A 16778-nucleotide genomic window follows, 5' to 3' on the forward strand; every position below is an offset into this window, starting at 1 on the left:
GGTGGCTTATTTCCTTATGGTTTTTTGAGGGGAGAAGGGGGTCTTTATTGTGAATTCATGGAAATTCGGCAAGAATTTAAACTGTATTCTTCTAGATGAGATTTCCCTTTCCTTCTATCAGGACTCAGGAGTACTGCCAACCTAAGACCACTTTCAACTGAACATTTAACTTGGGCTTTCTCAGGCCCTACAAGTAGTGTGAACTCAAACCCAAAACCTACCTTCATGCAGGCTAGTAGTTGGAAACTCATGGAAGACTTTTTCTCCATTCCACCCACAACCAAAGCAGAGATAGATATAGACAGATAGATAGATAGATAGAGAAGGGCAGATACATACATACACACACACATACACATACATACATGAGAATGCAAGGTCTCTACCACTCCCCCTCCAGAGCAAGTTTTTCCTCCTTCACGAGTTATTAATCATAAGGTTGCCAGTTCCTCAGCCTCAGGCTCTACGTCCTGAGCCCCCTACACATGGCCTGCTAAAACGCAGGCTTTGGGTCACTGGAGATCATTAGAGACCTCAAGGACAAAAGTGGGCTCCAGTGGCTACTTCCCCCTGCTGATTCATACCGCCCTTTCATCTCTGTCCTCCAAGACAGTTCCTTACGTTTCTGCCAGCTCAGCAATGCTTTTAAATTTACTTTTCAAACAACACATCTTATCCAGCATACTTAGGTTTTCCCTACTGAGCAGATGTTCTCTAAACTCTAGTCTGCCCTATAACTAGAAGTCAAATCCACCTACTTGGAGACCTGGCACAGGGACTGACTGACTGCAAAGCTATTGTTTTCCCCTGTTTCTAAGGTTAAAACTTTATATGATTCCAGTCAATATTTCTCACTTTGCTTCAGCTTTTTCAGCGTCCTTCCATGGCTGTCTTCCACATGGCCCAACTGGTTCTGCTCTAGCCCCAGCTGCACAGAATGAACATGGTTCTGTCCCCAACCTCACGTGGGTCCCTCTGGCCTCACCAGAAGAGGTCAAGAATGGCCCTGCAGTCACTGTTCCTCCGAGAATGGTCTGCTGGCAATGCCAGGCCTCAAACTCATTGTTAACGTCCTGCTAGGGGAGAAAGAGATACACCAGAATTTCAATCAGCCATGTCACTAAGCGAGCTTTTCTTGATGAAGTAAAAAAAAGTATACAGATTTATGTTTTGGTCACATTTCCTTATCCCACCAGTAGCAAACAGTTCTCTGACCATCTACACTGAGATCACTGCTTTAGATAGTCCCTGCTTTGGCCAGAGGGAGTCTGAGATGGTAACCAGAAGCAGGGCTAGGATCTGAAGGTCAAGTGAAAAACTGTACCAGCTGTAGCTGGTTGAAGAAATAATAAAAGGACTAAAGACTATCTGTGAATGCTAATAGGGGCTACCCTGCTGATTCAATGGTAAAGTATCGGCCTGCGAATGCAGGAGACCCAAGAGATGAGGATTTGATCCCTAGGTCAGAAAGATCCCCGGAGAAGGAAATGGCAACCTACTCCAGTATCCTTGCCTGGAGAATCCCATGGACAGAGGAGCCTGGCAGGCTACAGTCCATGGGGTCACAAAGAGTTGAACACAACTTAGCAGCTAAACAACAACAACAACAGTGAATACTAATAACATTTTCATTAGGAAAGAATCATTCATTCACTTAGAATTTAATATACTAAAAGAATGATACTAAAAATTACCTTAGGTGTTGAAAAATAAACAGTATTCCTACTCCAAGTTAACATTCAAGTAATAGGCTTAGTTTTAACGTATAAAATTGTCATAATTTTTATCTATGCATTCTAATTTTATATTGACAAATGCTATACTGGTTAACGAAGATCATGGCATCCGGTCCCATCACTTCATGGGAAATAGTTGGGGAAACAGTGGAAACAGTATCAGACTTTATTTTTCTGGGCTCCAAAATCACTGCAGATGGTGACTGCAGCCATGAAATTAAAAGACCCTTACTCCTTGGAAGGAAAGTTATGACCAGTGTAGACAGCATATTGAAAAGCAGACACATTACTTTGCCAACAAAAGTCCATCTAGTCAAAGCTATGGTTTTTCCTGTGGTCGTGTATGGATGTGAGAGTTGGACTCTGAAGAAGGCTGAGTGCCGAAAAATTGATGCTTTTGAACTGTGGTGTTGGAGAAGACTCTTGAGAGTCCCTTGGACTGCAAGGAGATCCAACCAGTCCATTCTGAAGGAGATCAGTCATGGGATTTCTTTGGAAGGAATGATGCTAAAGCTGAAAGTCCAGTACTTTGGCCACCTCATGCGAAGAGTTGACTCATTGGAAAAGACTCTGATGCTGGGAGGGATTGGGGGCAAGAGGAGAAGGGGATGACAGAGGATGAGATGGCTGGATGGTATCACTGACTCAATGGATGTGAGTCTGAGTGAACTCCGGGAGTTGGTGATGGACAGGGAGGCCTGGCATGCTGCGATTCATGGGGTTGCAAAGAGTCGGACACAACTGAGCGACTGATCTGATCTGATCTGATACTGGTTAAATGTATTTTGTGAGTATACATTACAATTTTAATAATATTTATTTTACTTTATAGCTCTCCCTTTAGTTGCTAAATCATGTCCAACTCTTGCAATCCCATGGACTGTAGCCTGTCATGCTCCTCTATGCATGGGATTCTCTAGGCAAGAGTACTGGAGTGGGTTGCCATTGCCTTCTTCATTTACTTTATATAATTATATTTAATTATATCCTTCAATGTGTTATTGTTTGCTTATTCCTTGAAGTATGTCCATGCATTGGTCCCATCCATGATACATGGCCTCAACCAGTGAATTCTGAAAATCAATTCAGAAAGCAAAATGTGTTATGCTAAAATCTAACTAGCTTTATTATCTATTCCTAGAGCCTCTCTCAATAGTAAAGCTTTAAGGAAAAACAAAGTTTTTCAGTATTATGAAACAAAGCTGCCATCAAAATTTTCATTTTGAAAATGACTTTCAAGATATGACACATTATCATTCAAAAAAGGCACCATACCACACCCAATAATAATATCAAGTCCGCATTATCATAATACATGTGAACAGTCAAAAACCAGAAGAAAATATCCTTCATACTTATAAAAATACTTTTGTTATACAAACAGAATACAAGATATATTTACAACTCTTCTTGTTCCAAAATGGATTTAAAACTGAAATTACTAATGTATTTTATAAATGGATTAAAAATGATAACTGAAACAAAGTAAGTCAATGAAAAAACATCTAAGTATCCTTAACATTCTATTTCCAAAGCACTACCACTAACTGTTTTCAATTCATCCTACACTATAGTCAAATATCACATGTAACCAATATCTTTTCAAAGGTTACTGGCTCATTTATTCACTCCACAATAATTTCTGAATATCAGCCATGTACCTATAATTGATACATGCTATTTCTCAACCATTAGATGATACTATTCAGTTGCAAGAAGTTTTGTCAAATTTCTGCATTGTTATTTATATATATATATATATTTGTTCATGCACACACACAAATATATATGCCAAAATTTTATGTTCTACTTATTTGTTTCAAAATATGTTTCTCTGTCTATGATTATGAGAACAAACTTTTTATGTTCCACTTGTCTCAAAATGTGTTTCTTGGCCTATGATTAAGAGAAGAAAATTTTTAAGATTTAACTATCAATGTGTAAATCTCACTCTCAAAATTTCTCAACTAAATATTTTGCATCATCATTGCACATACCTGCCATCACCTACAGAAGAAAAACAAAGGTTACATATGCTATAAAAAAATACCAGTTTTAATGTGTCAATGTTATTTTATCCATCTTCCTAAAAGCTATTACAAATGAAAATATAAAGATTAAATGAACCCTACAGTTCTGAACAATGACACCAAAGAAAGAATGTAATTACTTTTCCAACTCGGGCCTTAATTAGTTAATGTATAAATACTATACATTAAGCTTACTAGTTAGTCTTCTAGTTTAACCACAAACATGTTAGGTTTGTTTGGAGTTCTGTTGAACTCAGAAAAGATGTATAAACAATGACTGCTTAATAGTTTAAGAATAAAGCCCACATTTGTGAGTAGCCCCAAACCTTAGCTGAAAATTGACTGAACTATACAGGAGTGACCTAGAGAGGTTGGGTTTAATGAAATGTCCACAGGTTTAAGTGTCAAAAGAATTGGGGATTGGCCCAAGTCTATCAATAACTAATTGTGAGTCTTTGAAAAATCCTTTAGCTGTTCAAGGCACTGGTTTCTGATCCATGGAACTGGCCCACGTGACCTCTTAGGCCCCTTCAGCTCTCACATTCTATAATTCCGATTCTATGGCATGTTTATAGCAATTGAAGGTAGATCCTCCATCCATTCACTGAGCAGAAGAAACCCTCCAGTCTTCTGATTGGGGTCTGTGTATTCTTGTACTAGGTTAAGTGGCAAGAGCATGTCGAAATAAGAATCAGAACACAAGGATTTATCACCCTTTGTGAACTGCATTCTTATCTTCAATGCTCAGCAACAAGACTTCAAGTACTAAACATTTTGATGCAATCATGACAATGCAGTTCACCAGACAAGGTCAGGCTCAGTGGTTTCCAGGAAACCAAAAAGCAAAAGAATGCAGAAAGAAATAGTAGAGACTTCCAAATGATGAAAAAAATGAATTCAGTTCAAACTGAGATTTGAAAAGAGACACAATAAAGACGTAAAAAGTACGGTCAGTGTATTTAGAATGAATGGAACCGTGGAAAGCAGTTCCTGACAATAGTAACAAAACATCTTTGAGAAAATTTTATCATTAAAGGAGTAAATGAGATAGATTATATTGACTACTCTTTCTTAGAAAATGCAAAAACTAAAATTGAATTCTTTTGTGAAAGCTAGAATTATTATGCAACTTCATTAAAGGAATTTTTATCTTATCCTAGAAATTAAAGATGTTCTTTATTTTTTAAAACATCCTCTTAGTTTTATTATCACAATGGAACACTCAATACCTCAGAAAAATAAGACCAAACATGAATTATTTCTTTAAATTACCCAAAAAGTTCATCATTACGTTAAAGGATTAAAATGTATATAAATAAAACAAGAAAATTAGAAATTGCCTCAATTATGACTCTTTCTTTAGGAGTAAAGAAATTTTAATACAAAGTGGAAAAATAAAGCTAAGCTATTAATACATGTATTTCCCTTCAGACAACTGTCAGTATATATACATATCTACATTACATAGTTATAGCTGATACTTAGAATCCATCTAGAACTTCTTTTAATAATTTCATTCTCTCCATTTATTTAATTTTTGACTGTGCTATGCAGCATGTGGGATCTTAGTTTCTTGATTAAGGAACTAAAACTCTGCACGTTGGAAGCGCAGAGTCTTAACCTCTGGACCATCAGGGAAGTCCCTAGAATTTTTATGTTTTATAGCACTCATTTCCAATCAAAAGTCCTTTACTGAAAAAATCTACATACTTGTTATTTTATTAGTCCCATGATAGTATTAAATGGGTTAAGGTTGTATAAATGCTTTAACATTCTATTTGATAGCATTTAAGTTATTTCTTGTTTGGTTTGGTTTGGGTGTTATTTCTTCAGAAATATTTCTAAAACATTCTTTAGAATTATGTAGGTCAAAAATATAAAAAGTATATTAGTTGTTGCTACAACAATTGAACAATTGCTTTCCAAAAGGAAAAGCAACCAATTTAAAAAACTACTTATGAAGTTCAAGGGCTTCCCAGATGGCACTATTGGTAAAAAAAAAATCTGCCTGCCAATGCAGGAGACATAAGAGACAAGAAGATGTGGGTTCAATCCCTGGGCAGGGAAAATCCCCTGGAGTAGGAAATGGCAACCCACTCCAGTACTCTTGCCTGGAAAATTCCACGGACAGAGGAAACTGGTGGGCTACAATCATGGGGTGCCAAAGAGTTGGACACAACTGAGTGACGGAGCAATGACGTTCAACAGACGTTCACACCAATGACATTCAAATATTCCTGTACCCACCTCCACACCTCTCTATAGTAACATGATCATATCACATTTACCACTGTTTTTTCTGGTCTGATAAATGTAGATAGTGCCTAATGGTTGCTGAAATATGAACTTTAATCACTAGTGAAGCTGAACATTATTACTTGTGATGACCCATTCTATTTTTCTAAATGTATAAATACCACCTATTGAGGGACAGTAAGTAGCAATCTTTCATATGCATCAATGTGTTCCATATTTTTAGACATTTATTCTGTTTACAATTGCAATAAGCATATAAGTTAGAACATAAAAGTATGAGAAATAATATAAAAATCACTCAGAAACCCAACAAACTTTTCCCTTTCAATAGCTTATGCTATAGAAAGTGAATTTCCTTTTTTACCTCCCCATCTGTCCCATCCACACTAAAAGAAAAAAACACTCTTAAGCACTTGATATATACCATCCTAGGATTTTTCCATGGCTTGGCTTTGTTTATAAAAATGGAATAATACTCATCATTGTCTTATGCAACAGGCTCTTTTTCCTTCATATGGTATCATAGACATCTTTCCAAGATATATAGATCTACCTCATTCTTTTGACGGCAGTATAGGATTCTCTTACACTAAAGATAACTTATTGAAACCAGGTTGAAGAAGGCAAAGGGAGGCCAGCTGCTATCCATGGTGTGTGTGTGTGTATACATATATATATTTGTTCCTTTATTTATTTTTAAAGTTTTTATTGAATGTGTTACAATATTGCTTCTGTTCCATGCTTTGGCTTTTTGGCCTTGAGGCATATGGGAGCTTAGCTCCCCAACCAGGGTCTGAACCTGTACCCCCTGTGTTGGAAGGTGAAGTCCCAACCACTAGACTGCCAAGGAAGTCCCATGTTTATTTTTTTTTAATTTTAGTTGTGGTCTCATCAGATCAGATCAGATCAGTCGCTCAGTCGTGTCCCACTCTTTGCAACCCCATGAATCACAGCACACCAGGCCTCCCTGTCCATCACCAACTCCCAGAGTTCGCTCAGACTCACATCCATCAAGTCAGTGATGCCATCCAGCCATCTCATCCTCTGTCATCCCCTTCTCCTCCTGCCCCCAATCCCTCCCAGCATCAGAGTCTTTTCCAATGAGTCAACTCTTCGCATGAGGTGGCCAAAGTACTGGACTTTCAGCTTTAGCATCATTCCTTCCAAAGAAATCCCAGGGCTGATCTCCTTCAGAATGGACTAATTGGATCTCCTTGCAGTCCAAGGGACTCTCAAGAGTCTTCTCCAACACCACAGTTCAAAAGCATCAATTCTTCGGTGCTCAGCCTTCTTCACAGTCCAACTCTCACATCCATACACGACCACAGGAAAAACCATAGCCTTGACTAGACGGACCTTTGTTGGCAAAGTAATGTCTCTGCTTTTGAATATGCTATCTAGGTTGGTCATAACTTTCCTTCCAAGGAGTAAGCGTCTTTTAATTTCATGGCTGCAGTCACCATCTGCAGTGATTTGGGAGCCCAGAAAAATAAAGTCTGACACTGTTTCCACTGTTTCCCCATCTATTTCCCATGAAGTGATGGGACCGGATGCCATGATCTTCGTTTTCTGAATGTTGACCTTTAAGCCAACTTTTTCACTCTCCACTTTCACTTTCATCAAGAGGCTTTTGAGTTCCTCTTCACTTTCTGCCATAAGGGTGGTGTCATCAGCATATCTGAGGTCTCATGGGTACCTCCAATTCCCTTGGCCTCCTTGATCTTCCAATGTAATCACCCAACCTCTCCTCAACCCTGCTCAATTCACAACCTATTTTCTCCATTTCTGGTGGACTACAGAGGGCCATCAGAGAAGATTCAAAGTCTTACTAGCAGGTACCATTTCATAGCTAGGGTTTCCAATCTCAGCTGGGCGGTCATCATTATTCACTATTGCTTCCTTCTCAACCTCACAAGGTCTATTCCCATCCTTTCCTACCCTACTTCAAGGCCCTATACCCATTCTACCTCTTATCCTGACCATATGGCTTGAACTCTAATTTACAGAGAACATTCGGGCATGATCACTCTCATCTTCTCTTCATCTCTGAACCTCCTCTTCTAGGCCATCCTTCCCTGGTTTCATCCTAAGTCAGGAAAAGGGTATCTTGATTCTTCTCCAAGGCTTCTCTCTCCATCTTCAATTTCATCCTCTATACTATATCTGCCTCATCCTTATCATAGAAACAAACTTATGTAAATGCCATATTAATAATGTTAATAATAACAATAATAATAACAACATTTACATAGCACTTGAAATGTATCAGACCCTGTTTGAAGCATTTTACATGTGTTAACTAATTTAATCTTCCTATCAGCCTATAAGTTAAGTATTAACTAACACTATCCCCATCTCACACATCTAGGAACTGAAGTGCTGAGAGGTCAAGAGACCTGTCCAGGGTCACACAGATACTAAGTACAGAGTTGAGATTCAAACCCAAGTAGTCTGGCTTTTAACCACTATGTCCCACATATAGAAGTTTATTTACTGTGACTATAACCCAGGTAGGTAATGTAAAGCAAAGTTGGGTTAGAAGGCAGTGTGGGCAGAGAAGCCTGCAGAGCACCAAAACAAGGGAAAGGGACTCTCAGAGCTAGATGGGAAAGTCAGAGATGAAAGGTACCAGAGGGCACCATATGAAAAATGATGGAGAGGGTACTTTTGGCATTTGTTGCCTATTCTATGAATATGGCTAGTTCCATTTCCTCCTGATTGCATCATCTTAAATTATCTTCACACAAGTAGTCTGCCTGACAGATCACGGCCAAAGCCAGTGGGAATCCACTAGATGAGAGGTGAATGGCTCAGCACAAATCTTCCCCGACATGTGAAAAAGAGCCCAAAGCACAGCACCTTCACATACTCACCATATACAAGCCGCTTGCTTGTACTGGAAAAACTGCCTACACCATCCACATCCAGCCATCTTTTTATTTCACTGAAGTATAGTTGATTTACAATGTTGTGTTAGTTTCAGGTGTACAGCAAAGTGATTCAGGTAAGATATATACTCTTTTTCAGGTTCTTTTCCATCACATACTATCACACAATATTGAATATAGCTCCTGTGCTATACAGTATGTCTTTGTTGTTTATATATTTTATATATAGTAGCATGTTTCTGTTAATCCCAAACACTTAACTCATACCTCCCTTCCCGCCTTTCTCCTTCGATAACCACAATTTCATTTTCTTTGTCTGTGAGTCTATTTCTGTTTTGTAAATAAGTTCATTTGTATCACGGTTTAACGTTCCACATGTAAGTGATATTATATGATATTTTTCTTCCTCTAACTTACTTCATTTAGTGTGATAACCTTCAGGTTCATCCATGCTGCTGCAAACGGCAGTATTTCATTCTTCTTCAGATCAGATCAGTTCAGTCACTCAGTCGTGTCCGACTCTTTGCAACCCCATGAATTGCAGCACGCCAGGCCTCCCTGTCCATCACCAACTCCCGGAGTTCACTCAGACTCACGTCCATCAAGTCAATGATGCCATCCAGCCATCTCATCCTCTGTCATCCCCTTCTCCTTCTGCCCCCAATCCCTCCCAGCATCAGAGTCTTTTCCAATGAGTCAACTCTTCGCATGAGGTGGCCAAAGTACTGGAGTTTCGGCTTTAGCATCATTCCTTCCAAAGAAATCCCAGGGCCGATCTCCTTCAGAATGGACTGGTTGGATCTCCTTGCAGTCCAAGGGACCCTCAAGAGTCTTCTCCAACACCAAAGTTCAAAAGTATCAATTCTTCGGCGCTCAGCCTTCTTCACAGTCCAACTCTCACATCCACACATGACCACAGGAAAAACCATAGCCTTGACTAGATGAACCTTTGTTGGCAAAGTAATGTCTCTGCTTTTGAATATGCTATCTAGGTTGGTCATAACTTTCCTTCCAAGGAGTAAGCATCTTTTAATTCCATGGTGGCAGTCACCATCTGTAGTGATTTTGGAGCCCAGAAAAATAAAGTCTGACACTGTTTCCACTGTTTCCCCATCTATTTCCCATGAAGTGGTGGGACCGGATGCCATGATCTTCATTTTCTGAATGTTGAGCTTTAAGCCAACTTTTTCACTCTCCACTTTCACTTTCATCAAGAGGCTTTTGAGTTCCTCTTCACCTTCTGCCATAAGGGTGGTGTCATCTGCATATCTGAGGTTCTTGATATTTCTCCCGGCAATCTTGATTCCAGCTTGTGTTTCTTCCAGTCCAGCGTTCTCATGATGTACTCTGCATATAAGTTAAATAAACAGGGTGACAATATACAGCCTTGACGAACTCCTTTTCCTATTTGGAACCAGTATGTTGTTCCCTGTCTAGTTCTAACTGTTGCTTCCTGACCTGCAAACAAATTTCTCAAGAGGCAGATCAGGTGGTCTGGTATTCCCATCTCTTTCAGAATTTTCCACAGTTTATTGTGATCCACACAGTCAAAAGTGGATGAGTAATATTCCGGTGTATCTCATCTCCTTTATCCATTCATCTGTCAAGGGCCATTTAGGTTGTTTCCAAGTGGGATGCATGTATCTTTTCAAATTAGAGCTTTCATCTTTTCCAAATATATACCCAGGTGCTGTGCTCAGTTGGTCTGACTTTTTGCAACTCCATGGATTGTAGCCCACCAGGCTCCTCTGTCCATGGGAATTCTCCAAGCAAGAATACTGGAGTGGGCTTCCATGCCCTCCTCCTCCAGGGGATCTTACCACCCTGGGTGTCAAACCCAGGTCTCCCTCATTGCAGGTGAATTCTTTACTGTCTGAGCCACCAGGGAAGCCCCATATGCCCAGGAATGGGACTTAATACTAAACCCTCTGTACAGCTACCCAGCAAGTGTTACTCAAGCCTAATTTGAAAACCTTGCCCCAGATAGACCACTCCCACTGAGATCACTCTGACTTTCTTCCCTAGTATTTACCAGGAATCTGTGGCATTATGGCTTCCCAACTACCGTGTTTTCTTTTTCCTACACTACAAAGAAGAAAACTAATACTTCTAATGTCAGTCCTTCAAATCTCTTTAGGAAGTTATCATGTGTGATTTTTCTACCAAACCATTCCTCCCCTCCTTCCCACAACACACACACATGAATACATACATACATGAATACACACACACGTGCATGCATATCTTTCCTTCACCAGGCTAAATAAATACATCCAGCTTCTTCGACAATCATAATATGACCTGGTTTTAATATCTTCCTTATCTTTGTCACTCTACTATCCAAATGTGATCCATTTTGCTTACCTCTTCTTTGATGTGTAAAACAGAAGCAACAGTATACTGCTAACCTATACTGCTAAGGCTGCTGCTGCTAAGTCACTTCAGTCGTGTCCGACTCTGTGCGACCCCATAGACGGCAGCCCACCAGGCTCCCCCGTCCCTGGGACTCTCCAGGCAAGAACACTGGAGTGGGTTGCCATTTCCTTCTCCACTGCATGAAAATGAAAAGTGGAAGTGAAGTCGCTCAGTCGTGTCCGACTCTTAGTGACCCCATGGAGTGAAGCCCACCAGGCTCCTCTGTCCATGGGATTTTCCAGGCAAGAGTACTGGAGTGGGGTGCCATTGCCTTCTCCCTGACTCTTATTAGGCAGACCTAGATACCCTTTAAGTCTGAGCCAGTGCTGCTGTCCATGGCGGCAAATAAGAAGAGCAGTTCAGCTGGACATGACCGTGAGGGGTGAAGAACCTTGGTCAGTATTGGTGGACAGTCTTGAAGAGCTCTGAGGAGATCAGAATCTAATCAAAGTCACTTACCTGATACTTACTCTCATGGAACAGCTTATGAAATGGAATACGAGAGAAGAAAGTGACAAGATTATAAGAGGTTAGACAGGAGGTAAGGATGCTGAGAGAAGGATGATACAAGTAGGGACAAAAAAGAAAAGATTTTCAAAAACTCAAAAGGAACAGTGGTAAGACAGAGCCACAAATAGAAGTACTGGTTAACACTTAAAGAGGCCTGAAGTTCACTCAAGACAGTAGGATTTAGTAGGAAACAGAAAGTAAATACGGCTGACAATTATGATTGACCAGCCCTGGGAGACGATGCAGGTAGACTTGTAAGTTCAGCCTTGCCATGATTCATTTTAGGTTAAAAAAAAAATTAAACATGCAGCCAAAATTCAGAAACATCCAATGGGTAGCTGGAAAAATCACAGTATTACAAAGCATTTCTAACAGTCTTAAAATTAAGTTGATTTAAGAGTTTCCTCTCATCAGCAAAAATGCATCTTTAAGTGGCAAGCAATTAAAACATGAAATAGGCTCAAGATGGATTTAGGATGTATTAATATTAATGAGTATTAATATTAACTAAGATCATGCATCCGGCCCCATCACTTCATGGCAAATAGATAGGGAAACAATGGAAACAGTGACAGACTTTATTTTGGGGAGCTCCAAAATTACTGCAGATGGTGACTGCAGCCACAAAATTAAAAGACGCTGCTCCTTGGAAGGAAAGTTATGACAAACCTAGACAGCATATTCAAAAGCAGAGACATTACTTTGCCAACAAAAGTCCATCTAGTCAAGGCTATGGTTTTTCCAGTAGTCATGTATGGATGTGAGAGTTGGACTATAAAGAAAGTTGAGCACCAAAGAATTGATGGTTTTGAACTGTCATGTTGGAAAAGACTCTTGAGAGTCCCTTGGACTGCAAGGAGATCCAACCAGTCCATCCTAAAGGAGATCAGTCCTGAATATTCATTGGAAGGACTGATCCTGAAGCTGAAACTCCAATACTTTGGCCACCTGATGTGAAGAACTGACTCATTGGAAAAGACCCTGATGCTGGGAAAGATTGAAGGCAGGAGAAGGGGACGACAGAGGATGAGATGGTTGGACGGCATCACCGACTCAATAGACATGAGTTTGAGTAAACTCTGGGAGCTGGTGATGGACAGCTCAGCCTGGTGTGCTGTAGTCCATGGGGTCACAAAGAGTCAGATATGACAGAGCGATTGAACTGAACTGAATATTAATGATTAATAATATATTTTTATGAACCAAAAGTGGGAGTTATTTGAGCTTTAAGTTCAATATGTAAAGATGATCTTATACAGAATAACTACCAAATTTTTCCACACAAAAAAAGAACAAGTATGTCTCTTAAGACACAGAATATAGGCATATGGATCCTTATTCTGACTTCAGATAATATTTCACAGGTTTATTTTGTCATATTAATTAATTATAACACTACTTTATGTTCTATGAATTACAGTTTTAGCTTTTATTCAAATCCTTACTGACAAATCCCCATGTTTTCCTGACTGATGTAACACATAAAAACAATCATGAATTAGTCAAAGGAAATTGGGACATTTTAATACAATCAAATTGTTACTTTAAATAAAAAAAGACTTACCACATTTTCCTTCATCTTTCTTAGCTTTTCATCTATCTCTCTCAACCGATTCTGTTGATCCCGTTGTTCTTTGGTGTTTTGAAGAACCTTTTCTCCTGGAGCTACTTCTGTATTTCTATCATCACCATTAAGGTCAGGTTTCTAATTAAAAAAAAAGAAAATTCATACACAGGCTGAAACTGTACCATCACACATTTTTCCAGAGTAACTTAGCCTTGAAGGTTGGCTTTGCTTCTCATACAATATTTCTACTCTTCAAAATAATACTTAGAAATAATTTTCTAATGTCTTCCTATTTTGGGGGGAAAGGTCCAACTGTACATCAAACAAGAGGTGGTTGTGCAACAATGAGAAGAGAATTGGGCTTCTCAAAGTCAGGAGTTTTGAACTCTGGCTTTTCCTGGTTCCTGACTAAGATGGCCTTAGGGGAATCAAAAAACCTCTCTGAGCTTTAATTTCATCATCTGCAAAATGATAATAACTTTAAGATCTAGCCCCAAAGTTATCACAGTACATCACATGCATGCAGAAATCTTAATAACTAACAAATACAGGCTGAAGATATCCTTTGAAAAGAATAAACATTATGTAATGGAAGTATGGCAACCCACTCCAGTACTCTTGCCTGGAAAATTCCATAGACTGAGGAGCCTGGTAGGCTACAGTCCTTGGGGTCGCAAACAGTCGGACACGACTGAGCTACTTCACTTAATGGAAGTATCTCATTAGGCTTCAGTACTATCAGTAATATTTGAATTGACAGAACCATATTCTCCCAAAGTTAGTATTATTTCTAGATCATTAAAATGGATATTTCTTGACAGAAATCTGGTCTTGTATCTATAACTAAACTTCCTACATTTCCCCCACAGATTTCCTACTCTGTATTGTCATGAGGTAACAGGCAAAAATGACATTTTTTAAGTTGCCTTAGGCAGAATCTGCCCACATTCTCACTCCTTAAACAAGAGTTGGTCACCATTTCACTTTCAATGCCTTTTTCAATGCCTTTTTCATCAAGGTCTTTCTCTCTTCCTCACTGCCTCCTCATCATTCACTTGAACTAGTAGTTTTCAGACTCCGGTGTGCTTCAGGGTCGCCTCCAGAGCCCATGAAAACATTCAAAGGCTCAGGCTCCACCCTGGAGACTCTGACTCAATAGATAAGAACTAGGGACACCTGAAGAAAAAACTGCTCAAAAATTTGAGAACTACTGACTTAAAGGACAAAGTCCTCACTCCTTCATGGCTCTTTAGGCTCATCTCTTGTTGCTTGGGTCTCAGACTCAAAACTTCAGGGATATTGCCCACTGCTAGTTCTCCACTCTCAATGCCTCTTCCTTCCAACTCCTCATAGAGACTCCTAATTTTCTGAGCTCAGCACAAACATATTTCCCTAAAAAATATCTCCTGACACACACAGTAAAGGCAATTTCTTCCCCACTCATGCCACATGTTCCCTCACTGCACTCACTACACTGTCCCTGCCCAGACAGGGATCGTGACTGGTCCCACCCTGTGTCCCTGAACCCAACACAAACCTGAAGCTGATCAGCACTGCCAATAGACTGTAATTTCGGTTCTCAGAACTCTGATCACACCAATGTCTTAATGAAATTCATATTGCATAAAGCTCTAATGAAGAGACTATTAAAAGAGTATCTCAATTTCACGAAGTGACTCTCTTACATCTTATTTCCCCCAAAGGGGACTCACTTCTGGTAGCTCTAGAAGCATCCACTGAGTAAATTACAAGCGACAAGATCTTTAAGAAGGAAACCTAATGTTAAGGAGGAGTTTGTAATAGCTGGTACCAAGGTCTCCCTGCAGCTCTATGCATCCAGCATTTTATGGCCCACTTTGAAGTTAAGATACACAATGTCTCCATCTGTTTGAGCTGCTATTATAGAATACCACAGATAGGGTGGCTTATAAACAACAGACATGTATTTCTGACAGTTTTGGAGGTGTGGAAGTCTAAGATCAAGGTGTTGGCAAATTTCATATCTAGAGAAGGCCTGCTTCCTACTTCCTAAATGGCCATCTTCTGGCTACATCCTCGCATAATAAAAGGGACACAGAAGCTCTTTGGGTCTCTTTTATAAAGGCACTAACCCTATTCACCCCATGACCAAATTACTCCCAAGGCCTCCCCTCAAAATACAGTCACACTAGGGATTAGATTTCAACATATGGATTTGGTGTGTACATAGTCAGTCTATAGAATATAATGACCTGAAAAACACCCAAACTGGATTTCATTTTTAAATAGAAAAAATATCTTTTAAAGGACATTATTTTAAAAAAAATCTACAACCGTGATTTTCTAAAAATCATTGGATAGGCTAAAAAAGAAAAACAGAAAAAAAACTGTAAAGCAGACTTCATCAATATTTTTAAACTTTACTTATCCAAAGCCACCACTAAGAAAATAGACAAACCACAGGCTGAGAGAAAAATATGACACATAAATATGACACAGGATTTGCATCCAATATATACAAGGAATTCACACAATTCAATAAAAACAAGAATCAATTATTTTTTAGAATCTAGTTTTAAAATGACTTGAACAGATACTTCATAAAAAAAGATAACATAAATGACAAATAAGCACATGAAAAAATCCTCAACATCATTAAGTCATCAGAGAAATGCAAATTAAAGTCCCAATGAGGTCATTACATAGCCACTGCTGCTGCTGCTGCTGCTAAGTTGCTTCAGTCGTGTCCGACTCTGCGTGACCCCATAGACGGCACCCACCAGGCTCCGCTGTCCCTGGGATTCTCCAGGAAAGAACACTGGAGTGGGTTGCCATTTCCTTCTCCAATGCATGAAAGTGAAAAGTGAAAGTGAAGTCACTCAGTTGTGTCCGACTCTTAGCGATCCCATGGACTGCAGCCTACCAGGCTCCTCCATCCATGGGATTTTCCAGGCAAGAGTACTGGAGTGGGTTGCCATTGCCTTCTCTGACATAGCCACTAGAACAGGACAAAAGAAAAAGTTTGTTAAAATTAAACATTGGAGAGGTATGGAGCAAGCAAACTCTCACACGTTGTTGGTATCAGTATATAATGACACAAACATTTTAAGAACTGCTTGACAGTTTCTTAAAAAATTAAAATTAAAAAAAAATTTAAATGCTTGTCTAATCCTATGACTCAACAATTCTACTCCTGTGTCTCCATCTAAGAGAAATGAAAATGATGACTAAAACTTTGAACATGAATATTCAGAGAAGCTTCATGCACTTAGTCAAATGCCTACTAATAAGACCAGAATGATAAACCATAATGAACATTTGATGTAAGCTGGGACACTCACTCTTTCTCCCTGACCTCTGTCTTGTGGTTAGGTTTAGTCAATGTTGAGAAGGAGTG

General features: G+C 39.3%; 1 protein-coding gene across 1 annotated transcript in view; it reads right to left on the reverse strand.

The window, feature by feature from the left end:
• The window catches only part of FSIP1 (fibrous sheath interacting protein 1), a 218228-nt gene that overhangs the window by 136252 nt on the left and 65198 nt on the right, over window positions 1–16778 (reverse strand). The window contains exon 10 of the mRNA XM_027553499.1: window positions 13400–13540. Within this exon, the coding sequence (XP_027409300.1) occupies window positions 13400–13540 (141 nt within the window). The remainder of the gene's footprint in view (window positions 1–13399; window positions 13541–16778) is intronic.

The sequence above is a fragment of the Bos indicus x Bos taurus genome, chromosome 10 (assembly GCF_003369695.1).
Source record: "Bos indicus x Bos taurus breed Angus x Brahman F1 hybrid chromosome 10, Bos_hybrid_MaternalHap_v2.0, whole genome shotgun sequence".
NCBI lineage: Eukaryota > Metazoa > Chordata > Mammalia > Artiodactyla > Bovidae > Bos > Bos indicus x Bos taurus.